Source organism: Abramis brama (genome assembly GCF_963993115.1).
Source record: "Abramis brama genome assembly, chromosome: 4".
NCBI classification, from domain to species: Eukaryota; Metazoa; Chordata; class Actinopteri; order Cypriniformes; family Leuciscidae; genus Abramis; species Abramis brama.
In genome coordinates, this window is record NC_139966.1 from 50,407,167 (window position 1) to 50,432,522 (window position 25,356).

A 25,356-nucleotide genomic window follows, 5' to 3' on the forward strand; every position below is an offset into this window, starting at 1 on the left:
CTATGGTTAAATATTTTACCACTTGCTTTAGCAACTTAATATATAAATCTATATAGAAGTAGCATTGAATAATACGTTGTTTAAATAGGCTAGGTGCACGTAGCCGCCATTTTGGATTTCGGATCAGCGAGTGTGCGGTTAGACACTTCCGGTTTCGCATTGCGCCCAGTGCAGGGAGCCAGAGAAAGCCGAAATTTATCTTTTATAGTTGTTTATAGAATCAATTATCACTTAAAATACTACTAAGATCCATATTACTATCACACGAGCCAATGGCAATTAAATTAACGGATGCATAGTGAGATTAATGAATGAAATACTGTTCAGGAACAGAAGATTTTATTTGACTCATATACGCATATGCAATGACAGTTATGCCTACTGTAAATATAGAGTTACAACTACGATTAGAGTTGTTTGCATAAAATGCACCGTGAACATTCACACGTTCGTCCTGTGATAGGCTAATCACTGTCTATGGCTATACAATTCGCTCCGTGCACGGCGACCGCTCGAACTTGAGTGTGTTGGCCAGCACTTCCAGTGAAAACTAACGGTGATCTGACAGCGAGAGCGAGAGACAACAGCGACCGAGTTCCATTACCACAGAGATATTTTTTTCACAATGAGTATTCGAGAGAGGTGACTTGCCTTTCAGACGGTGACAGCCTCAGCACTTCATCGTTGTGTGCCGTTTTGTACCATTTCTTCACGTTACAACAGAGAAGTCAGCTTTCATGCCCGTTGACGCTGCGGTAAGTGGATACCGGAGGGAGGACTTCAACCCGACCAAATTTTTAAATGCATATAATTTTCAGTGTATTTCACCTGTGCGTTTATGCTTTCTATTACTGCATTTATTTTGTGCAAGTGAGATGAGTAAAGATCTGTTTCATAAATAATAATAATCTGTCTGGTGTTTATAAGCAACACATACAGTACTACGTGTAAAATATACACAAACTTACCTATATTAAATTGTTTGTGGTACCTACAGTAAAAAATGTAAATGTAAAATATGTGATGAAAATATTGATCGAGCAATTGATGTAAATAAGTAAAAATCCATGCAGAATTGAGAAATAGTATTTATGGATAAATTGTAGCCTATCACAGGGCAAACATGTGAATGTTCACGGTGCATTTTATGCAAACAACTCTAATCGTAGTTGTAACTCTATATTTACAGTAGGCATAACTGTCATTGCGTATGCGTATATGAGTCAAATAAAATCTTCTGTTCGTGAACAGTATTTCATTCATTAATCTCACTATGCATCCGTTAATTTAATTGCCATTGGCTCGTGTGATAGTAATATGGATCTTAGTAGTATTTTAAGTGATAATTGATTCTATAAACAACTATAAAAGATAAATTTCGGCTTTCTCTGGCTCCCTGTACTGGGCGCAATGCGAAACCGGAAGTGTCTAACCGCACACTCGCTGATCCGAAATCCAAAATGGCGGCCACGTGCACCTAGCCTATTGTGTTTAAACGTCTATTAAATAGTGTATATGTGTACAAAGAGAATCGCAATGCTGACAAAACTTTTTTTAAATAAAAGTTACTGATAACTTCTGGATTTGAAATAAAAATAGTATGTCTTGCGCACTACAAACGCAGCAAGTGTGAAAGCACTAGCGCATGCTGCACCTGCACGCCACCTACTGTTAAGTAGTATTCTTCTGTAGCCTACGTTAGTGTATGCGTGCTGTTTTTATATGAGCGCGCACGCACAGTGAGAGAGTGAGATTGCTCGCGCAAAGAGGGAGATGACCGCTCTACTGCTGACCGTTGTTTTATTAGAATGTGTTTACTTCCACTTTGATTTGTAGTGTTTTTCAGAGTGTTTTATTTTCCCTTTTAACAATCGCTCTTCGACATGTATGTGAAGAGTGTGCTTAACTGAGATCTATAAAAGTCTCGTGGAACTACCAGTTCGTTTGCACTGTCTTGTATTCTTCATCTGGGCAGACTTCAAACTCTCTGACAGACGTTACAACACTGCTATGTGTGAAACAGGCGTGTTCTCCTGGGAAATATTTAGAAATATTCTCTCTGTCACTCCAGGAAATTGTGGTTATGTCTTTCATTGTTTTACAAGCTCAATTTTTTATTTATTTTACCTTTTACATGTATAAGGGATTACTTTGCAGTTTGCAATTGCGAGTTTTGCGACCTGTACAAATGTTTAAGAAAGTGTTAAAGCACAAACAGAGAAGTACCTCCACCGGTCGAAAGGGGCAGCACCTAAAAAACTGAAGCAGATTTACTCGTCTCGTCACACGGTTTCAAATTCAGTATTTGGAGCAGAGCTATGATTTGGAGAGAGGATATATGATCTCTTAAGTAAGTACATTTTTCCTTTTTTGTGTAACGCAATATTACTATGTTCATTTTTGACATTGTTTTTAGTTCTTTTTAAAATCTGTTCTTGCCTGCTAGTCAAGCTAAAGTAAGTTAGCCTTGTTTGCAAAGTTTCCGCCATGTTTCTGACATAGCTAGGCTAACGTTACTTAGTTTCTTCCTGGCGTTGAGTTTTTTTTTTTTCTTCTAAGTATGTTTAACTGATGTTTATACAAGTGTGAGTACATGTGGTTTAAGATAGTATTGGTCAGTCGAATTAACTAACGTTACAGTTCCTGAAATACGGACAATTATTCTGCCGCCTACGTTGGAATGGTAACGTTAGCAAAATCTTCACGACAAGAAAGACTGATCAGTATAACTTGTGTTGTTTTCTAACTAAACATAATTATGATGCTAGTCTAGATTAAAGTGTTCGCTACCACATGCGGTTTCACCTTTTTTTACACACTGAGTTCAAGCATGTTCTAACGTTACATGTTGAAATGTATCTAGCTACAGGTAGCCAAACTTTACATCTAGAAAGACTTAGTTTAACTTTTGGTGTTTTCTTACAAAAATAACGATGTATATATAGGTTGTTTATATGATTTTGTTTGTCTGAACATGGTTTTCTGTTGATCCACCTGTGAAAATTACTGCTTTTTCGAAGGGGTGGGCATTTTAATGTTGTTGATTTTGCCTGAAAAAAATAATCAAAAAGTATACTTTATGCTAATGTGTCTTCTATTTTAGATGCTTCACTTTGTTCAGTTTATCAACAAGGAGGGTCTGCCATTTGCAGTGGTTCCGCAAGAGTGGCTCAGCGAAGGGCATGTACGTGCCATTGGCCCCCATTTAACCTCCGCAAAAACGACAAAGGAACAATTTAGCCATCCGCTGCACACCTCCACACAGCACCTGGGAGAAACATCATTTTAAGTTCATGAAGGGAGCAGGTAAATGGGTCTGACTTGTACATTTGATTTTCCTTTATTTCATCTGTGTAATTTATTTGTCTGTTTATTGTGGATAACGGACTCTTTCATTCATTATTATTATTATAATAATTATTATTATTATCATCAAATATCTGTTTCCTCTTTCTCAGAACCAGGTTTCTCCCCAGTAATCCAGAATCCGCCAAGAGTTCGAGTACAAGTAAGTGATGTTATTTGTGAAGTTTTTTGTCTTGGAAACTTGCTTCTATTTAAAGTTGGCATGAACCGGAAGTTACAAACGACTTTTCTCCAGTGTTGTGATGTATTTCCAAGTGAAAGGGAATATTGAATAGAGGAGCAGGGTTTTACTCTAGCGCTCCTCCTCTCCATCTCTGCTCATAGCAGACTAATGGTTTAAGGGGAGCCCTTAAACGCCCTCACGCCATTGCTCATGACCGGAAGAGAAGTCGTTTCGAGGGGGGAGGGAAGGGTAACGTATTTGATTAAAGATTATAAGGGTACATGAATAAATAAAAAAAAATATATATATGAATCATTTACATAAACACTACAATATTACATATAAAAATACAAATTGTAAAATTTGTTTTCATGCTGACTTTAAGATGATGAATCCTTTAATCATAATCTGTTTTTCACTAGGACACTTGATGGGATTCGCTGCAGCAGTTTCTGGATGAAAGGTGTTGAGGTGTGTTGTACATTCCATTAGCTTTGCACAGTTCAATTATTGTTTCATTACTGAATATGCAATACTCTGCATTGAAATGAAAGCTGTTATGTTTGCTCCCCCAGCTCAAGTACTAAGCTTTACACCCCCGGCAGCAAATTTACCCTTGCAGCATATGGGTGAAAACTATGGAGGTATGTAATACGTTGCGCTTAACTAAGTGTTAAATTTAAGTCCAATTCATTAAATGTATGCAATAACTTCAAACATATTTTTACATGTCAATGATTATCAATAGGAGGGAGAAAGTCATTGCTCTATTGTTGGCCCTTGTACTCCAATGACATCTCATGTCAAGCATGAAGTTTTCAGCTGTGAAGGTATATTCTAGGCCTATGTCTTAATGTCCAGTGTTTTAACAGTATTGAAAATAGTGCCTTTAGTTGTTTGTTTTATTTTATTTTTTAAATGTAGAACCAAGCCCTGAGGGAAAGCAATGCACGAGCAGGTGAGAACTTGCACTGTTTCTTAAATTGTACTTTTTTGTGTGTGATGTAAGTCCAAAATTACCATATGCCTTTCATTTTGTAGCTTCGGATGACAGCGGCTTACTTCAAGAGTAGGTGAAGCAAGTTCAACAAACAATGTTGAAGATGTTTGCTTGCACTGGGCAATCAGGTACAACTTGCAAACAGCACCTGTGGTTGTTGGTTTAATTCCCACTGGGGCTACCTGTACATGCAGTAGACCTAGATATAAATGTAATAGTTTAGTAGTTGAGGGACCAGGACTGACTATTTTATTCTGGGAAACCCTGTAGGTGCAGATCAGACCCTTATGCTGTGACGTCTTGCAGAGTTTGGCGATGTTGTGTCTGTTGGAGTTACTCCTGTCAGGGGATCTGTTACTCCCCCTACACACCCAGGAAGATTTGCCGTGTCTTGACAACAGTTTGAAGCAGGATAAAAAGCTCCAGGAACAATTTGTAAGTTTGCTGATTATAACGCCGTAGAGTAATCTAAAAAGTAAAATTTAAGATTGTATACTGCATATATTACAGTCTGAATCCTTAGCCTTTCACATTTTTAATTTATTTATGAGAAGCTTCTGAGAAATGTAATTTGTGACACTTTTTTGGATTTTCAGCTTGGTGTAGGGGATAAAGCATGTTTTAGAGACATGTTCCTTTAGACCATTGTTCAAAGTAAGTTGGATATTTTTTTAAATATATTTAAGTAGATGTGTATGGCCTCATGCAATTCAAATGAAATGACAGATCTGTATTTTCTAAATTAGCCATCCGGAAGAACCCAGCAACCCAGGATGCCACTGATGCGGTCTAGGTTAACGTTTCACGTTACCTGAAAGGAGCATCTGACCGTGAAGGCAGAAAAAGGCACCGCACAGCTGAGAGGGACCCACAGCCGACCACTTAGGCTGACTACTGAAACCCCAGAATCACTGACAACTGGAATCCTTTCTTTATCTTGCAGTCAGTAACATCAAGACCCCTAAAGAAGTCAGAAGTGTCACACTATACTCACTAACTGTGGAAATTACTTTCTTTTTTTTCTTTTTTCAAATAATGCTTGTAAGTCCTTGTGCCACAGGTCAGCATTGCAGTTATAATGGTCTATTCTACTCCAGAGCTTTACTATAAATTACTACCACTTATCCTATTGTTAGAAATGGCTTGTAAATGTGATGTCATACTTTGATTTATTTGGTATCCTGCACATTATTTGGTATCAAGTATTCTCTTTATTTGTCATAATGTTTACTGGTAATCTGTTTCACCCTAGAGCTGTCCTCTTTATATGAACAATTATTGTAAGAGTTGTAATTTGCTTCTAAGGCTGTTTTTTTTTTTTTTTTTTTTTTTTTACCAAAATTTAATTAGAAACCTCCATGTTAGTATATTGATTTATTTATTTTTCTGTTATGTTTCAGTGATCTGACACATCTTGTTTAAATTACAGTTACTGTACTTTGGAAATGTGGAATAAAAATGGCAAATGGATATTTGTCTGGTTTGAGCAATCATTATTCTTGATAAACTGCATGCTATATATATAGCCAGAATAAGCGGCGGCTGATCGCTCGAAAATAGCGCTTACCTCCGGCGGGCCGCCTTCAATATAAAGGCGGCGGAACGGTGGTTGGCCCGCGGGCCGGCCGTGGAACGAAGGCGGTAGGAAGGCGGCTGCCGCTTTTAAAAAGCGGCTGCCGCCGGCGGTGCGCCGTCCAACGTGTTTGCGATGTCGCCATTCTGCCGCTTATACTGCCGCCGGAGCACCGACGGTGGTCCGCCGACTCATTGCTATCTGGGTCTGAGCTCAAACTGCTCCAGTCTGTTTGCTGCTGCTGTAGGTCTCTTTCACAGCTGCAATAATGGTCAATTTACAATAAAACAGCGTACATAGGTTTCACTTCAATTGTGGTTGTTGATAGTATTGCAAATGTGAAAGACACCTATTATTAATTTTTGCCTCCTGTCCTCCGACTCCCCCATCGTGCACTCTCACTCTCTTTGAGCCAACACTCATTACACAGCAATATTAGAACATAATTAATGCCATGATTAACCAATCTTAATCAAGCATGACAGAAAGGCTAAAAGTAATCTATATCAAACAGTCAAATTAATGTTTTTATTTATTTAAATTCATGGGCCCGGTTTATCATCACATACTTGTTGTTGTTAATAATGTATTTATGTATGCATAAAATGTACTATAATTATTTAATTATAGGAGTCAAATTAATGTTTTAATCATGAACACCAAAAATTGTATAATGTTGCGTTGCTGTTGTTATTGTCAAATACTTATTTTAAGTATTTTATAATGATTTTTAAGTATTTAAAATACTTATAGTTGCATTGTTATTTTAATAATAATAATTATTATTATTATTATTATTATTATTATTATCATGTAGGCTATTTATGCATAATCATTTTCATAACAACTTACAGGTTCTAGTAAATGTGTGTGTTTGTATTCAGACACGATGAGGCAGCTGAAAGGTATTATGGGAAGGCAGCTGATTTAAGACCTGGGGCCGGTTGCATAAACTTCTTAGACTTACAAGGTAGTCATCTCATTATTTTTTTCAAGACTGGACTTTTTATTTATTTATTTTTTATCAGTTACATAAAAAAGGTTATTTGGTCGAACTTGAATCCGAAAAGTAAGACTGATTATCAGTAATTAATTGCTTTTGGTCAGACTAGTTCTTAAGACATAGTCTTAACTTAGTAGCTCCTGATGTAAGTACCTTCTTACCTTGCATAAGGCCTTAATCTTTTTCATACATAAATTGCAAAGTTCTGATTTTCCAAAGCACTGTCTTTTATCATATTTATTACCTCTGCTATTTTAGAATGTCAAATGTCATTCTTAATTATTATTAAAAAAAAAAAATCATAAAAAAAAATATTCTATAACAGTTTAAACATTAAGGAAATTAGCTGTGGCGCACATCCCTAGTTGTTAGCAGAGATTGGCAGTATTTTAATTACACATATTTGAACTATGTATTTAATTACTTTTAAATATTTAGTAATTTGAATTTTCCTCAACAAAAATACATGAAATGTAATTTGTAATTAAATACTTTGAGGGACTGTAATTTGTATTTGAAATACTTAAAATACATATTTAAATATATAATTTTATTTAGCATATAACTTTCATCACCAGGCTTAATAGGACCATAGACATATAAAATAAATTGCAGTCTCAGAAGTGAAAGGTGTGTAAACTTTTTATTTTCTTTTTATTTATTTTCTTTTTATTTATTTTCTGCCTCTTTTTAAAAAAAATGCTATTTGACAATAATATTTAATTTAAATAGTTGAGTTTATTACATGTTAATATCATGCTAACATATGTATACACTAATATCACAGTTAGTTATCAGTGCTTTTATCTCTTCACTGCAGGTGTTGGGCTTTGATGCTGTAAATAAACTGGAGAGTTTCCTGTATCCTGTAAGTCAGTGAAATACATGTGAGTGTGTGTGTGTGTGTGTGTGTGTGTGTGTGTGTGTGTGTGTGTATTTCTGCATCCCCTCAGTCTTGATGGGTGGGGAGGAGGAGTTCATCAACCCTCACAGTTATATATATATATATATGGAGAAGATCATAAAAGCCTCGTCTGATTTGTCACTGAAGTTGTTTGATGATTTCCTCTGTTCTGTCTAATAAGGTAACAGCGAGTGTGATTGGAGGGTTTTGAACCTCTTTCTCTCTCATTAAGGGGGCTGAGAGAGGACGCCTGTACTTCTGTATCATCAGTGCGGAGAAGCTTGTACTGGATGTTGAATTAATCAAGCAGAGAGAGATGGAGAGATGCCTGACACTCATTTTACTGTCTTCAGTTATAATACTCATCACAGCTGGTAAGTACACATGAAATTAAAGAGATTGTTTTTTTTTGTTTTTTTTTTGTTTTTTTGTGAAATGAAAAGCTATGTTATTTAAGATCTTAAAATTAAACTATACTGTAATGTGTTTTTTTAGATGCCCGTGTAATCGCATTGTCACTATATATTGAATGTGCTCCTGTGTTTAACAGGCAGTTTATCTCTTTCTCTCTCTCCAATTTATAAAGAGCTACAAATAAGTTTTACATGAGTGTCTTCTTTTTATTAATTATAATATATTGTTATCAAAATAATATTAATATTTATTTATTGAAACCCTAAGAGGCCATTATTGTAGTTTTTTTTGTCTTGTTGTCTTGTGATCGCAATTCAATTTTTCATGTGATATCAACATTGTAAATGTTGTCTCAATCTTCTGTTATCTAAAGAAAAAAAAAAAAAAATCATACATTCTGATTTGATAAACATTGATTTGGAAATATTAGTGACAGATATGTTAGCTTGAGCAAGTCCCATGAACGTTTTCATAAAAAAAGAAAAATAATCACTCATTCATAATCCAGCAGGATAAATGCTGTATTATGTTATGTCAAGAAGCCTTTTATAGGGTTACAATGTTAGTCTCTTAAACAATGCCAAGACCTCAGCTACAGAAGAACTATATAGAGGAAAAAATATATATATTAAAAGAATACACCAGGTTTAATATAGTTTAAGCTCAATCAACATAATTTGTGGCAAATATTTTTTTTTACCTAAATAATAAATTTCTACTTGTTCCCCCTTTAAAAAAGAAGTTATGTAAACTTTAAAATACTCACTGTCTCAATAATATAGAAACAAGACATAAACGAATATGTGTTAACATGATTATAGTGTGGAAAAAAACCTTTTCTGTGCAAAGTTATTTCCAGTTTTAAACTTTGTTTCCATGACAACATAATGGTATAAACCCTGTCATTGTTTTTAACTATTTACAACTGAAACAGTAATACATTTTAGGATAATTGAAACCCTTTTTTTTTTTTTAATAAAAGGAGGGAGTCAGCATAATTATTTTTTTGTTAATCAACACACCTACAGTATGATGTTGATTGAGCTAAACTTGTATTGAACTCTGAATATTCATTTTAAATACTCAGACGTATGTGTCCCATTTTCCCAGTTGTCCCACTTTGTAATGCTGTAAATTGAACTCTCATCCCTTCATCTTTCATCTCTCATTGTTACTGCTTAATATTTAGACAGTGTGAATGTGAGGCTGGTTGGTGGTCACAGTCGCTGTGCTGGTAGAGTGGAGGTTCTTCATAGAGGTCAGTGGGGAACAGTGTGTGATGATTTCTGGGATTTGGCTGATGCTGCAGTGGTGTGTAGAGAGCTGGACTGTGGAGAACCTGTAGATGCTCTGAGTGATGCTCATTTTGGACCAGGATCAGGACCAATCTGGATGAGTTATGTCTCGTGTTTTGGATCAGAGTCAACACTGAAGAACTGTTGGTCAGCAGGATGGGGTAAAAGCACCTGTGATCATAGTAGAGATGCTGGAGTCATTTGCTCAGGTAAAGTATTTTACATATTAAAATTCATATGCGCTTCCAGATTGGCTTCTAATTTTTAAAGAAGTTTTAAAATGTTGACTTCAATAATAAATACATTTTATATTTATATTTGTTGTGGTTTTCTTTTGTGTTTTTACTTTATTCATTATAAGACTAAAAATAGAATGGCTTTGATGTACAAATCATTATCTTGAAGCCCCATAAATAAGCCATGCTTTTGTTGATCTGTGTTGTCTTATTTAGAAGTCCGGCTGGTTGGAGGTTCTCGCTGCTCTGGGAGGTTAGAGATACTTGATGATCAGTCGTGGGTTTCAGTGTGTGACGCTGCCTTTGACCAGCAGGATGCAGAGGTTGTGTGTAGAGAGCTGGACTGTGGGGCTCCTGTACAGGTGCTGGGAGAAGATGCTTTTGGCAAAGGAGACGCTCAGATGTGGACACAAGAGATTCAGTGCAGAGGAAATGAGTCTCAGATTCACCTCTGTTCAAAATCACTATCATATGAAAACAACTGTTCTCATGAGCACAACATTGGTTTGCTGTGTACTGGTAACAGTTCAAAGTACAACAAAGCACATTTCATTTTATTTTATTATAAAAATTTAAATTTACAATAGCCTTTTCTCTTACATTCATAGACATAAGAAATGTGAGACTGGTTAATGGTAGCAGTCGCTGTGCTGGTACAGTGGAGGTTCTTCATAGAGGTCAGTGGGGAACAGTGTGTGGAGCTGGCTGGGATTTGGCTGATGCTGCAGTGGTGTGTAGAGAGCTGGACTGTGGAGAACCTGTAGATGCTCTGTATGATGTTCATTTTGGACTGGGATCAAAACCGTTTTGGATGAAAAATGCAATGTGTTCTGGATCAGAGTCTACACTTAAGAAATGTGGATTCATACAACCAACTGATCTTGATGTGTGTCTTGATAAGAGCGCTCAAGTCATTTGTTCAGGTAAGTTAATCTAAAAATCCTGTCTTAATGTACAAAACAATTGCACCAAAAGCAGTCAAAATTATTATTTTTTTGTGACCATTTTCCAGCTTGTTTTTGACAGCACAAACTGTTAAGGTCAGACTGTAATAATCAGAGACCTTGTTAAAAATAAAATTTAGAAGCTTGTATCTAACTCTACATTCTAATGCAATTCCCAGATAGGATTCATTCATCGACATTGTTGACATGAAAATGTTGAAATATGGGCAGGCATGTAATGCATTTAGATTTTTACAGTAAAAATAACTATAGACTGTTTTTTATATGAGCTGTTTTTGTAGGTTACTTTCAAGTCCTTTTGTACTGGGAAAAAGTTTTGCTGACATTTAGAATATGTTTTCATAATAAATATCTTTTATATCAGAAGATTAAGGAAAATATGATTTCTCGTTGATTGATATATTGATTATATGACTGACTCATTACTGAAGTTCTTTAACTTTAAATTTTGTTTTTTCCTGTGTTGTTCTTTCAGAAGTCCGGCTGGTTGGAGGTTCTCGCTGCTCTGGGAGGTTAGAGATACTTGATGATCAGTCGTGGGTCTCAGTGTGTGACGCTGCCTTTGACCAGCAGGATGCAGAGGTTGTGTGTAGAGAGCTGGACTGTGGGGCTCCTGTACAGGTGCTGGGAGAAGATGCTTTTGGCAAAGGAGACGCTCAGATGTGGACACAAGAGATTCAGTGCAGAGGAAATGAGTCTCAGATTCACCTCTGTCCAACATCAGCATCACATGAAAACAACTGTTCTCATGAAAATGATGTTGGACTGGTGTGTGCAGGTTTGAGCCTTTTTTAAATAAACTGAAATCAAATTTAATGTTCCCAAAATCTACACTAAATATTAGTAAATTTTATCATAGTTTTTTTTTCTCTTATTGTGATACTTCTTTCCTCATTCTTTCCTTTTGTCCATATGTCTTTACTCCCTCTTTATTTATTTTATAGTCAATTTGAGAGTAAGGCTGGTTGGTGGTCACAGTCGCTGTGCTGGTAGAGTGGAGGTTCTTCATAGAGGTCAGTGGGGAACAGTGTGTGGTGAGACATGGGATATGGCTGATGCTGCAGTGGTGTGTAGAGAGCTGGACTGTGGAGAACCTGTAGATGCTCTGGGTGGTGCTCATTTTGGACAAGGATCCGGACCAATCTGGACAAATCGCACATTATGTTCGGGATCAGAATCTACACTGAAGAACTGTGGATCAGTAAATTGGGGTTTTTATGTCTGTGATCATACTAAAGATGCAGGAGTAATCTGCTCAGGTAAACTGCTCCAAACCCTGCACTGTTTTTACATCACTGATAATTCCTTAAAGGGAAAGTTCAACCAAAAATAAAAAATCAGTCATCATTTACTCTGTGTCTTTTCAAATCTCTATGACTTTGTTCTGTAGAGCACAAAATGTTTTTTTAATTCCATTATATTGAAAAGAGTACCAGGATATTCTGTAAAATTCCCCTTTTATGTTCCATAAAAATGAAAGTCATATGATATGGATTGACATGAGAAATTGAGTAATTTGACTATTTTACTCCTTTCACATTAATAAGTGGTGCTTTATGGTAGAACAATAATGACAAGAATTACACACCTTTAGATAAACAAAAGTTAAACGTTTCTTATCTCTTGCTACTTCAGGTGTCAGGCTTATTGGAAACTCAAGTTGCTCTGGGAGGTTAGAGATACTTGATGATCAGTCGTGGGTTTCAGTGTGTGACGCTGCCTTTGACCAGCAGGATGCAGAGGTTGTGTGTAGAGAGCTGGACTGTGGGGCTCCTGTACAGGTGCTGGGAGAAGATGCTTTTGGCAAAGGAGACGCTCAGATGTGGACACAAGAGATTCAGTGCAGAGGAAACGAGTCTCAGATTAACCTCTGTCCAACATCTTTATACAAAAACAGCTGTTCACATGATAATTACCAGGGGCTGATCTGTGCTGGTGAGTTAAAAGAATATAGTAATATCATATCTTTTACTAATAGGGTGCATCTCAGTCAGCTTCATATTTCACAGTCAGAACACTGACCAAGGAGCCAGCCATTTTAAGGTCTGTCTCAATCACAAAATCCTTCAAGTTCACTGTAATGTTCGCTCCCTAAAAATCCCACAATGCACTTCAAAAACTAGATGCTCACTACGTTCTCACTACGGAAATTCTGTTAAGTGCAAAACAAATCGCACAAACCAACACAATATCATCATGAGATGGGATGGAAGATTTGAAAAGACAAATCGTTATTTAATTATATGTCAGTATAAACATCAGTAGATAGGTAGTGAACAGTGTAGTTCATATTTATAATTAAAATTTGGCTAAAATGTTTCAGATATATATAACAACAATCAAAGTATATTTCATAACATACTTTAAACAGCATAAAAATGTTAGAAAGATGTTATGTGTGATAAATACCAGTGGTGATGTTTTATGACACAAGTACCTAGTCATATCACCGGGAATTGAAAAATCAGTGTCCAAATGTGTAGTGAGCCAGTGTGCTTTATCAGTGCTGAATTTGTGTACACAATATACTTATACGCAAACTAGTGTGCTTATGGAGATGCACCCACAGTCTCTATCTGTATTTTTCTGTCACTTAGACAAAAAGAATGTGAGGCTGGTTGGTGGCAACAGTCGCTGTGCTGGTAGAGTGGAGGTTCTTCATAGAGGTCAGTGGGGAACAGTGTGTGGTTTTGGCTGGGATATGGCTGATGCTGCAGTGGTGTGTAGAGAGCTGGACTGTGGAGAACCTGTAGATGCTCTGGGTGATGCTCATTTTGGACAAGGATCAGGACCAATCTGGATGAGTTTAGTCATGTGCACTGGATCAGAGTCTACACTGAAGAACTGTGGGTCAACAGGATGGAGCGTACATGGCTGTACTCACAGTTATGATGCCGGTGTCATTTGTTCGGGTGAATAATTTAACTGATTGCCCATTCATTTGTTGTGACATAAAAAATATTTTGTTTGGAAAACTATTTGTATGTTTATTGTATTTAACTATTAAGCATTTGTTTTTGTCTACTGTGCACTGTCATTCCTGTAATATTAACAGGTCATCAAGCTTCCAGACTCGTTAATGGATCTCACCTGTGCTCTGGAAGGTTAGAGATACTTGATGATCAGTCGTGGGTTTCAGTGTGTGACGCTGCCTTTGACCAGCAGGATGCAGAGGTTGTGTGTAGAGAGCTGGACTGTGGGGCTCCTATACAGGTGCTGGGAGAAGATGCTTTTGGCAAAGGAGACGCTCAGATGTGGACACAAGAGATTCAGTGCAGAGGAAATGAGTCTCAGATTTCATTATGCTCAATTTCATTATCACACAAACAAAGCTGTACCAGTGACTATAATGTTGGTCTGATCTGTTCTGGTAAATTATAAATATTCAGTGTCTCTTTGTTTGAATTTAAAACAGTATATGTTCTCTGTCAGCTGCATTATACTTTATTTTAACCTCTATGTTTTTTATTCAGGTTACACAGATGCTAAACTCATGAACGGTTCAAACTCCTGTTCTGGAAGAGTGGATCTTCGGTTCCTTAATGAATGGGGCTCAGTGTGTGATGCATGCTGGGATATGAGAGCTGCCAGTGTCCTCTGTAGACAGCTGAATTGTGGGATTGCTGTGTCTGTTGTGGGATCAGACTGGTTTGGAGAGGGAAGTGGTGAAATCTGGGCTGATGTGTTTGATTGTGACGGGAATGAAACAAAACTCTCAGAATGTTCCGTCTCTTCATGGAGTCGAGCTGAATGTTCTCATAGACAAGATGTTGGAGTAATTTGCTCTGGTAAACTTATTTGACACTGAGAGCATTATTCTCTTTTTCACCATGTTATAACACAATTCTTATTTTAGTAAAACATGAGATCTTCTCCTCAGGTTCTTCTCTGGCTGTTCATGACGGTCTGGTGCGGTTGTCTGGAGAGAGACAGTGTGAGGGTGAGCTGGAAGTTTCCATCCATCAGGTCTGGAGGAGAGTTCTGCTGGACTCCTGGAGTCTCACTGAATCCTCTGTGGTCTGCAGACAGCTGGGCTGTGGCTCTGTGCTGAACTTCTCCGGCTCCTCTTCATCCAGTTCTGAACACAGTCATGAGTGTGTGACGGGCTTCCAGTGCTCTGGGAGTGAAGCTCATCTGGGGAACTGCAGCTCTCCACAAACTCTCAACTGCAGCTCCACACAACAGCTGTCAATCACCTGCCTTGGTGAGAACAACAACATCTGGGCAGATTCTTCAGTTGTTAGTGATCAATAATGTGTTTTTCTCTCTCTGAATATCAGGTCGCGGGTCCATCAGGCTGGTGGGTTCTGGGGGAGACTGTGCAGGGAGGCTGGAGGTTTTTCACAGCGGCTCATGGGGGACAGTGTGTGATGACTCCTGGGATATTAAAGATGCCCATGTGGTGTGCAGACAGCTGCAGTGTGGAGTGGCCCTCAGTAACCAGCAGGTACCAGCCTGGTTTGGTCCTGGTTCTGGACCCATATGGCTGGATGAGGTGGAGTGTGAGGGGAATGAGACGTCCCTGTGGAACTGCTCTTCTCCAGGCTGGGGGAAACATGACTGTCAACACAAGGAGGATGTAGGAGTCGTGTGCTCAGGTAAAGTCTCAAACATTTTAGGAATCATTGCAAGAAATTGACCAGCAGCTGTTCAATTAAATAACTTAATTGAATTTAACATCTTCTATCTAGAGTTTAAAGAGATCAGGTTAACTGAGGGCTGTGAAGGGAATGTGGAGGTTTTCTACAATGGATCCTGGGGTAATGTGTGTGTAAACCAGATGGACAGAGACACAGCGAGTCTGATCTGTCAAGAGCTGAACTGTGGAAGATCTGGAAGTGAACCCAGTTATTCAGTGGGTCTGAGATCTGCTCCTAATTGGTTGGATCATCTTAAATGTCGAAAACATGACAAAATATTGTGGCAGTGTCCATCTTTACCCTGGGGCCAGAACAACTGTTATGATAATGAGGTGGCCAATATCACTTGCTTTGGTAAGTCTTAATTTAATGATTTAATCATGATGAATTTTTGTTTATTTTAGAGTGTTTATTTTACAGTAAACTATAATCATACGTTGTTAAAGTTATTTTAGTTTCATCTAAATTGGAGGATTGTTGAGTTTCACTTTGTAATCTCAGAGAAACAGAGTGATGAGTCTCCTCAGAGTCGTCTGACATGTTCAGCATCACCTCACCAGAGACAGTGTTCAAGTGAGTAGGTTATGTTCTGTTAATGAGAGCAATAATATATGCTTGCCTAATTGCTTTATCTTCGAACAGATGTATACTTGTGAATTATCTATCTGGTATGATACGTACATTTTAGATCATGTTCCTCTCAGACTGAGTGGAGGTTCGGGCCGGTGCTCTGGGAGGCTGGAGGTGTATCATAACGCTGTGTGGGGTTCAGTCTGTGCTGATCTGTGGGACATCAGCGATGCTCAGGTGGTCTGCAGGCAGCTGGGTTGTGGAGCAGCACTGAGGGCTGATGGGAATTCAGTCTTTGGTGCTGGTGAAGGTGTTGTGTGGCTGAACAGAGTCGAGTGCAGAGGGAATGAGATTCACCTGTGGGACTGTCCTCTCTCCCTGAAGAACCACACTGACTGCTCCCACAAAGAGCACGCTGGACTCACCTGTGCAGGTCACTGCAACACACTGAGCAATATTATTCATTTTTAAATGGTTTAAGTGGTAATAATATTTGTGTATTGACTTTTTCCAATGTGTTTTTGTCTGTTTTGCCAGATTTGTCAGTGTCCACTACTCCTGCCACAACAACATCAGCTTCTCCTCCCGTTTCTCAGACAGTGCGCTCAACATCAGTCACTCCTCCACAAACTCCTCCAGTGTCTCTCTCTGTGCTTGTGGTTGTACTGGGAGTTTTGCTCTTACTGCTCTTAGTGCCACTGCTTATACTGATTCAGCAGAACAGAATGATGAGGAGAGGTAGGAGAGATCCAGAGACTGTCATATTGTGTCTTATTCAGTGTGTGATCAGTCATATGTTGTGAACTGACAGCAGGTTTGTCTGTCTACACTCACAGCTCTCTCTAAGAGGAGACACAAGACGAAGACTGAGGCCGTTTATGAGGAGGTTCATCACAGACACAGTAATAGACACAGTGTTTTCACTCAGAGGGGTGAGTAAATGTCATAGTGCTTGATTTGTCGTGATCATCAGACTCATCACTGAATTCAGCGGAGTAAGAGGAGTAAATCACAGATTCATCTCTGTGACCTTGTTTGTGTGATGATTAAGGGTTAGTATTATATTTAGGTGTGAGTCAATGTTAGAGTCAAGAAGGAATGGATTTCCTTAAATTAGTATTGCTACTGACTTATAAAGCCCTAAACGGCTTAGCTCCAGTCTATTTAACGGATCTTCTATCACCCTATAATCCATCGCGCTCTTTAAGATCAATAAATTCAAGGCTTTTGGTCATACCTAGGATATCCAGATCAACCAAAGGAGGGAGAGCATTTTCACATTTGGCTCCGAAACTCTGGAATAGCCTTCCTGATACTGTTCGTTGCTCGGACTCACTCTCCCAGTTTAAAACTAGATTAAAGACGCATCTTTTCAGCCAGGCATTCATATAATATTGTTAATCTCACAGTTTCAAACTACAATCCGGCCTCTAGTTCATAAATGCCAGAGGAGAACTGGCCCCCGACTGAGCCTGGGCTCTCCCAAGGTTTTTTTTTTTCTCCATTAGGTCACCTGATGGAGTTTTAGGACACCATTAGGTCACTTGATGGAGTTTTTTCGGTTCCTTGCCACTGTTGCCTTTGGCTTGCTCAGTTGGGAATATTTTGGGGATATTTAATTTTATTCTATCAATCAATAAATTCCACTAGAAACAAACTTTGTTGTATTATTTTATTTTAATACTTTGATACAATCTGTATTGTGAAAAGCGCTATACAAATATACTTGATTTGATTTGATTTGATTTGAACTTGAAGATGGCGCCACAGATGGCTGCCTTGTTTTGGAGCTCCTCAGTGTTTGTTTTTATTGATTGTTTGTCCTGTCTTCAGTCAACCTTTACCTATAACTTTTATGAGAGACAAACTGCTGGACATTAGACAATGCACACCTCCCAATCTTTTTGGACATTTTAGTCAGAGGAATTCTATTCAGATCCAAATTAACTCGGCTCTCTGTGCCGACCTCCATCTGTCAGTGGATCATCAACTTCCTGACAGACAGACAGCAGCAAGTGAGGCTGGGAAAATTCACATCCAACACTTGCACAATCAGCACTGATGCTCCACAAGGATGTGTGCTCTCCTCATTACTCTTCTCCCTCTACACAAATGACTTCAGCTCCACTGATCCCTCTGTTAAGCTCCTGAAGTTTGAAGACGGCACCACAGTCATCAGCCTCATCCAGGATGGTGATGAATCTGCATACAGAAGAGATGTTCTGGTAAGTCACAACAACCTTGACCTGAACATGCTCAAAACAGTGGAGATAATATTGGACTTCATTAGGAACATCCCAGCACTCCCCTCCCTTACCATCATGAACAGCACTGTGGCCTCGTGGTTCCTGGGCTCTACCATCTCTTCAGGACCCGAAGTGGGAGTTCCAGATAGACTCCATTGAGAAAAATGCTTCGCCAGCTGAGGAAGTTCATCTTTCCACAGGAGATGCTTAGCCAGTTTTATTCAGCCGTCTGTTCTATGCACTTCAGTAGTTTACTTCAGTCTGGTTTAGTTCAGCTACCAAATCAGAAGCCACCAGAAGACTACAATGGACAGTCCGGACTGCTTAAATGATTATTTCCCACCCTCCAGGACCTGTACTCTTCCAGAGTGAGGAAGAGGGCAGATAAAATCATCACAGACTCCACTCACGCTGGCCATAACCTCTTTGCACTGTTGCCGTCCGGCTGGCGATTCAGAACGATCTAGGCACTAGAAAATCTAGGCTTAGGAACAGCTTCTTCCCACAGGCCATCTCCCTCCTGAACAGTTAAATGCCTCATAAGGCCTCTCTTAGTGCAAAACTCCCACTGTTTAGCGAAATATTTATTTATTAACCATAATACTGTTAACTGTAAATATGTTAATATCTGTAAAAATGCCTAATCTGTTTATTATACCTTTCTTATACCTTATATCTTATTTTTATAATTATGTGTCTTGTTGTTGTACTTGTATGTGTGCACTGGAAGCGTCATTTACAAGAAAAAATCCTTGTGTGCGTGCAAGCACACTTGGCAATTAAAGGAGAACTCGGTAACTCTAGCGAACTCTAGTCACTTCTTCGCTGATTTTCCCTTGTGTTGTCGCATGTTTTCCCCACGAGCTCCCCCTACAGCTGTGGGAGGGTGTATATTTCACAACACAGTCGTAAAAAACTCACTTGCGGCGGCCTCCTCCCCCTCTCTACCGCTGCTCATGTGCGTTTGTTTTGATCAGAGCAAGCCAACTGTATCGTGTGGAGCTATGTCTACCGAGGTGGGTAATCTGGTAATACATCATACATGCGTGTGTGTTTATGTCGAATTGCCGTAAAGCAATTTGTGTTTCGCGCTCGTTCTCGTTCTCGTTCTAGTTCTAGTTCTCGCTTCTCACGAGACTTCCAATTTCTATCTTGCTGGGACGGTAGTGCCCAAGTTGCAAGGTTGGTTTTCCGCCTGGGAACGCTGGGGGGAGCGTGGAAAGTCACCAATATCACCAGAACAGGTTGTTTAACCATCCAAATGATTTCTAGACCGTTTTATTAAGTTAAAAAAGTTACCAAGTTCTCCTTTAAGCTCTTTCTGATTTCTGATTCTGAAATGATCCAAAGCATATGGGGGTTTTGGCTGATTTGTGATTGTGAACATGTATCTGATAGTTCTGCTTCTTCCTAACAGGAAGTGTCCGTTCTACCGAACAGCATTCTGGGTATGAAGATGCTGATGAGCTTCTTTCAGGTTAGAGGACTGAAATATAATAATGTTATCCGCTACATACAGTAAAGTATGTATGTTTGTTAAATTAAACACATTAAGATAAAAAAAGTTATCTTAGCAGTATTTAATAATAATATGCAATAATATACTGTATAGTAATAATAGTATGTACTGTATGTATGTTGGTATTTATGTATGTGTTTATTTTATTTTTCACATCAAAATCTGCAGTAGGAGTCACAGCTGACTACTATAATGACGTCAGCACCACTGAAGGCCCAACAGGTCAGTGACTTTAACTGATCACAGAAATTCACTATTTAATTACCTATTTGGCCTGTGAATTAGTTTCTGTTTATTCTCTCTTTTCTATTAAATGATTTAGAAAAGCAACAAATCACATCAGAGAATTATGATGATGTAATCAATGCTGAACGAAGACATCATGATACAGGTTTATTTCTTTTAATTATTTTGTTAGGTCTTAACACAATACATCTATATAATTTTTCATTATTTTGTTTAGCAGAAAACTATGATGATGTCGTCATCGTACGACAGTTCTCCAATGATAAAGCAGGTGTGGGTTTCAATTATACACTTATGCATTAGAACAGGGTTTTTTTCTTATTTATTTTTTTGTCAAATTATAGTAGCATGTAAAGTATGAAGACTTTTTGCATGTAATTAATAATAGACACATTTATATTAGAGGGTGTTCAGGAGGAGTATGATGATGTGAAGAATGTCGGGGAATATACGAGTGACATATCTGGTACGTTATTGACACTTTTTTTTACTGAATAATTTTGGTGTAGTCCTTATAATAGCTTCATATTATAAATTTCTCTTGTTCTGTTGTCTCAATAGCTAATTTAAATGGACTGAAAACATTGTGTTCATTATAATACTTTTAAAATCATGTTGATACATGAATTTGCTCTTGTTTTTTAATAACAGACTATGATGATGTGGGGGAGGAGCCAGGAAAACAGGGAGGGACTTAATAACTCAAACCACACCCACTGCAGCAAATCAATTTTCAGTTTTTAAGTGGTCTGCAGAGTTTAGGTGTTTAATATCCTATATACTGTATGTTTTAGCTTATGTTTTGCATTTTTCATACAAATCTTCTTATTCAGCTATAATTTCTGAGAAAAAAAAAATGCATTGCTTTCAAAATATTAGATTTTTTTTCCAGGTGTTTTTGCAGACCATGCTTTTTTCTTTTTTTCCTATTTCTCTGAATTAATACATTTCTATCATGTAGCCTTGGAAATTTGAGGAAGAAAAACAAAATTTTTCTTGACCTTTAAGCCTCCACCACAACAGTTTTTAACATTTCACAGCACCTTCAACTTATAAAAATAAAACTCCTCTTAAATGCAGACCCACTGCTGGTGGACTTTTATATTTTGCTAAAAGTTGTTGGAATTTACTTTGGGAAATATGTTAACAAACAGCAGCTGTGAGCAATTATCAGAAAAGCATGTTCACTTAAGTTTCTGACAGTCAGAAAGTAACACATGACATGAACTCTGAGCTTAAATCTTCAGTGTTTATAACAGAGCTTTTTAATATACTGTATAGAGACTCTGTGTGTTTCATGTATTTGTTTTAGATTTGCTTTATTGTTGTTATTAAAGGATTAAATCCGACTGACTATGTGCATGGACATTTTATTTTATTTTGGGGGGGAAATTGTGTAGGGTATAAACGGAGGTCGGAGCCAGCTGCAAATGGGTGAGTTAGCAGCAAGTGGGTGGAGCTTTAGCCGCAAGTGGGCTGTACATACTTACAGAGGATTTTGATTGGTTTATTTAGTTTCACCTGTGTTCTAGTAGCTATTGGTTTATGCTCCACAGTTGGTGGCGGTAATGTGTAAGTTTTGTTGCGATCCATCAGAAAACAAAGAAGAAAACCGCTTTCACATGTCAGCGTGCCGTTGAGATGAAGGGGTAAGCTTGTTGTACAGTTTTTAGTTTTGTAAAAAAGCATTATAAGTTCTTAAAAAGACAATTTAATAATGGCGTTTGTACACTGTTTTTAGTCTTGATTTATTAAAAAAGAATAAGGGTGAAGTGTATCCAAATAAATTTCTGTAGTTTTTTTAGTAGCACACAAATTGCAAAATCTGTAACGTGCATGACAAGATCTTTTCTGCATTCCATTTCTACAATTTGCTCTCCAGATTATGGATTCTGAAGACCATAATAAGGTATTGTGGCAATGTAATTTTTGTACGTTTTAGGACTGCATTGATTTTCAAATTGTATGTCTTAAATGTTTTGTAAATGGATTTGATATTAGAATACAACTCCTAACTTAATTGTACAATGCATGCACTTCTTTCTTTTAAAACTTGTTTTCATTGTAGGCTAGTTATGCTTTTTTATGCGTAATCCACAATGTAATGCAATGTAATTGAAACATTTGTTTTAATATCATAATTATTTTATAAAATGTATTACTCATAACAATCAGTGTAATAAATATGAAACTCATGTTATTGTGTTTTAGGTTCACTTATCAGTGAAAGATGTGCACGAGCTGTTGTAGCTGGTATTGTCAGCTTTTTATATTTTGCTGATTTTTTTTTTTGTCAAATTAAAAATTAGTGGATAATTTTATCACTTTTTTTTTTATTCTAATCCTCTTTCAGAAGAAGAAGCCTGAAACCTATGGGAAGAAAAAAAAAACTGAACTTGCATATGAAAGTAAGAACTTTGATATGAAACAAAATACATATACTATGCTGGGTTTCAAAATAACTATAAAATTGTTCAGCTAATTTTAAATTAGGCCTACTTTATTTTAGCAGACAAAACCCCAGTTGTGCCCTCTGTTTTTAGCAAGGTATGCATAATCAATTTTAATGATGATTTAAAATGTGTATCATAGAACAATTCTAATCCACTTATATTTTTCTTTAAGGATGAGCTGTTAAAAGTCGATGACCCTCCATCATGCTTCATCTTCAATGTAGTTGAATAATGTTATATAATGTGCTTTTTAACATTTTTTAACAGCCTGTGCTAACTGTTGCTATCTTTTCAGTTATCAGGAGCGTTGCTGAAGAACATACTTCTTGAAGTTGTTCTTCAAGAAGGAGATGCTGCCTACATGCCCCTGTCATTGGCTTGCTCAAGGTTCAGGGACATAGTTGGGGATGACAATTTCAAGAATCAGGCACACTTCTTATGGCTAGAAAGTAATTATTGACATTAAAAAATAAAATGCATAACAAGAACATCATTGATAATGTTAGTTTAAAAGGTCTGGACACCATTCACTTGCATGGCATGGACCTACAGAGCTGAGAAATTATTCTTAATGTTTGTAAATGTTCAATGTCAACTATAAACCCTAGTTCTTATTGTACTTCTTGTGTATCCACCAGGTTATGCTGGGAAGGGAAAGTGAGGCAAGCTCCAGGGCATTTATTCAGAAACCTTCCACCCTGGATTTTGCCGTTTTCACTGCATGCAGATCAGTTCTAATGAGGTGATATAGTGTCCCATAACAAAAAAAAAGACTAAAAATAATAAAATAAAATAAACACTTTTGCAATCAATTCTGAGTGACTTGTACATGATTTTATTCATTGAAAAAAAAAAATTTATCCACCCTGAGATTCAAATGTAATATATGTGTAACACAGAAGAACATTAGTCTGCTATTTAAAAAAAAATATGCTAAAGATGGATGGTAACTGTTTTCTTTTTTTTCTTTTTTTTACATTAGCCAAATGTTTTTCATGTAGGCCTATTTACACATTCACTTCACTGAGTCCAGTTGCATCACATTTTAATATGTTAATTTACTTGATACTGTAGAATTGTAGAATATGTAGCTAATATTCAGAAATATGCTTGAATAAAGCCTGCCCTACAGCCTGATGAATTTAAAACACCGTCACTTTAAGTATGGTAAAAGGTGTAAAGACGTGACTTCATCATTGACAGTGAGTGGTATTACCAGCTGCACATTATCCCTTTAAACATTTGAAATTATATATTTAAAAATAGATCACATTACTTTACTGATACCTGAGCACACGACTCCTACATCCTGCTTGTGTTGACAGTCATGTTTCCCCCAGCCTGGAGAAGAGCAGGAACTGTAATGTGATCTATTTTTAAATATATAATTTCAAATGTTTAAAGGGATAATGTGCAGCTGGTAATTTTTGCAAAATAAACACCAGGATCATATTTTACAACAAAGACCATCTTACTGTATGATGGTATAATAGAAAACGTTGCCATGGATGCCACTACTTTTTAAATATTTTTTTATTGACCAAGCAGAATCAAGTAATACATAAGATTCATAATATATTATACAAATATAATTAAGTATCTTTTTCATATGCTACCAGTGCTAGCAGCATGCATTAGCCTTGTATTAACCAGTTATTTTGGTGATATTTTAGGTTTAGCACAACCTGAATTTTTTTTATGCAACCAATATTTTTAATGTACATCCCTTTCCATCTAGAGTTTAAAGACATCAGGTTAACTGAGGGCTGTGAAGGGAATGTGGAGGTTTTCTACAATGGATCCTGGGGTAATGTGTGTTACAACAAGATGGACAGAGACACAGTGAGTCTGATCTGTCAAGAGCTGAACTGTGGAAGATCTGGCAGTGAATCCAGTTCTTCAGAGGGACTGAAGTCTCATAATTGGCTTGATAAACTTAAATGTCGACGTCATGATTCCACTCTATGGCAGTGTCCATCTTCACCCTGGGGACAGAATGACTGTGATAATGAAGTGGCCAAGATCACCTGCTCAGGTAAGAAGATATTTAACTGATTTAAGATAGTTGGAAAACATCATGTTTGTTTCAGTATGATTATTATTAATAATTTTTCTGTTCAGCATTGAATTAAATTTTAACGTTTTAATTTTAGAGGAGCAGACTCTTGAATCTCCTCGGAGTCGTCTGACATGTTCTACCTCAGAATCTCCTCACCAGAGACAGTGTTCAAGTAAGATAATTAAAATGGTGTATTTTCTTTATTCACAGTATCTTGAATTATTAATATCTGAGCACTTGTACACTGAATCCACATTCCACATTCATAATGTGTCACAACCTTAAATAGTCATAAAATGCATTGTAAATGTATTGCTGGTCAGTGATGTTGCTGTGTGTGTGATTTAGATCATGTTCCTCTCAGACTGAGTGGAGGTTTGGGCCGGTGCTCTGGGAGGCTGGAGGTGTATCATAACGCTGTGTGGGGTTCAGTCTGTGCTGATCTGTGGGACATCAGCGATGCTCAGGTGGTCTGCAGGCAGCTGGGTTGTGGAGCAGCACTGAGGGCTGATGGGAATTCAGTCTTTGGTGCTGGTGAAGGTGTTGTGTGGCTGAACAGAGTCGAGTGCAGAGGGAATGAGATTCACCTGTGGGACTGTCCTCTCTCCCTGAAGAACCACACTGACTGCTCCCACAAAGAGCACGCTGTACTCACCTGTGCAGGTCAGAGCAAAAGACTGACCGATAATAGTGATTTTCACATA

The 25,356-nt window shown here is 37.6% G+C and overlaps 2 protein-coding genes and 1 long non-coding RNA gene across 3 annotated transcripts; all 3 read left to right on the top strand.

The window, feature by feature from the left end:
- The first annotated feature begins 2,263 nt into the window (after nucleotides 1-2,263).
- LOC311080743 lies at nucleotides 2,264-5,999 on the top strand. Its single transcript, XR_014605698.1, has 11 exons — nucleotides 2,264-2,350; nucleotides 3,104-3,306; nucleotides 3,459-3,508; nucleotides 3,952-4,000; nucleotides 4,105-4,173; nucleotides 4,278-4,359; nucleotides 4,454-4,487; nucleotides 4,571-4,657; nucleotides 4,800-4,964; nucleotides 5,126-5,183; nucleotides 5,276-5,999. It is a non-coding gene; the product is annotated as an uncharacterized lncRNA (long non-coding RNA).
- Nucleotides 6,000-11,921: 5,922 nt separating this feature from the next.
- LOC311080693 (scavenger receptor cysteine-rich type 1 protein M130-like) lies at nucleotides 11,922-21,947 on the top strand. The gene is made up of 17 exons (XM_084110782.1): nucleotides 11,922-12,178; nucleotides 12,555-12,854; nucleotides 13,517-13,831; nucleotides 13,975-14,289; nucleotides 14,393-14,707; nucleotides 14,800-15,123; nucleotides 15,200-15,517; nucleotides 15,611-15,913; nucleotides 16,061-16,132; nucleotides 16,248-16,562; nucleotides 16,667-16,867; nucleotides 16,966-17,061; nucleotides 19,793-19,852; nucleotides 20,063-20,116; nucleotides 20,217-20,411; nucleotides 20,544-20,606; nucleotides 20,792-21,947. Exons 1-17 carry the CDS (start codon nucleotides 11,968-11,970, stop codon nucleotides 20,836-20,838), a joined length of 3,504 nt encoding a protein of 1,167 aa, XP_083966908.1. The 5' UTR covers nucleotides 11,922-11,967; the 3' UTR covers nucleotides 20,839-21,947.
- A 78-nt stretch (nucleotides 21,948-22,025) lies between these two features.
- On the top strand, nucleotides 22,026-23,445 carry LOC311082256 (uncharacterized protein; the record flags this gene model as incomplete). The annotated part of the gene is made up of 6 exons (XM_084112987.1): nucleotides 22,026-22,049; nucleotides 22,494-22,548; nucleotides 22,650-22,687; nucleotides 22,766-22,813; nucleotides 22,889-23,042; nucleotides 23,232-23,445. 6 exons carry the CDS (start codon nucleotides 22,026-22,028, stop codon nucleotides 23,252-23,254), a joined length of 342 nt encoding a protein of 113 aa, XP_083969113.1. The 3' UTR covers nucleotides 23,255-23,445.
- Between the last annotated feature and the right edge of the window lie 1,911 nt (nucleotides 23,446-25,356).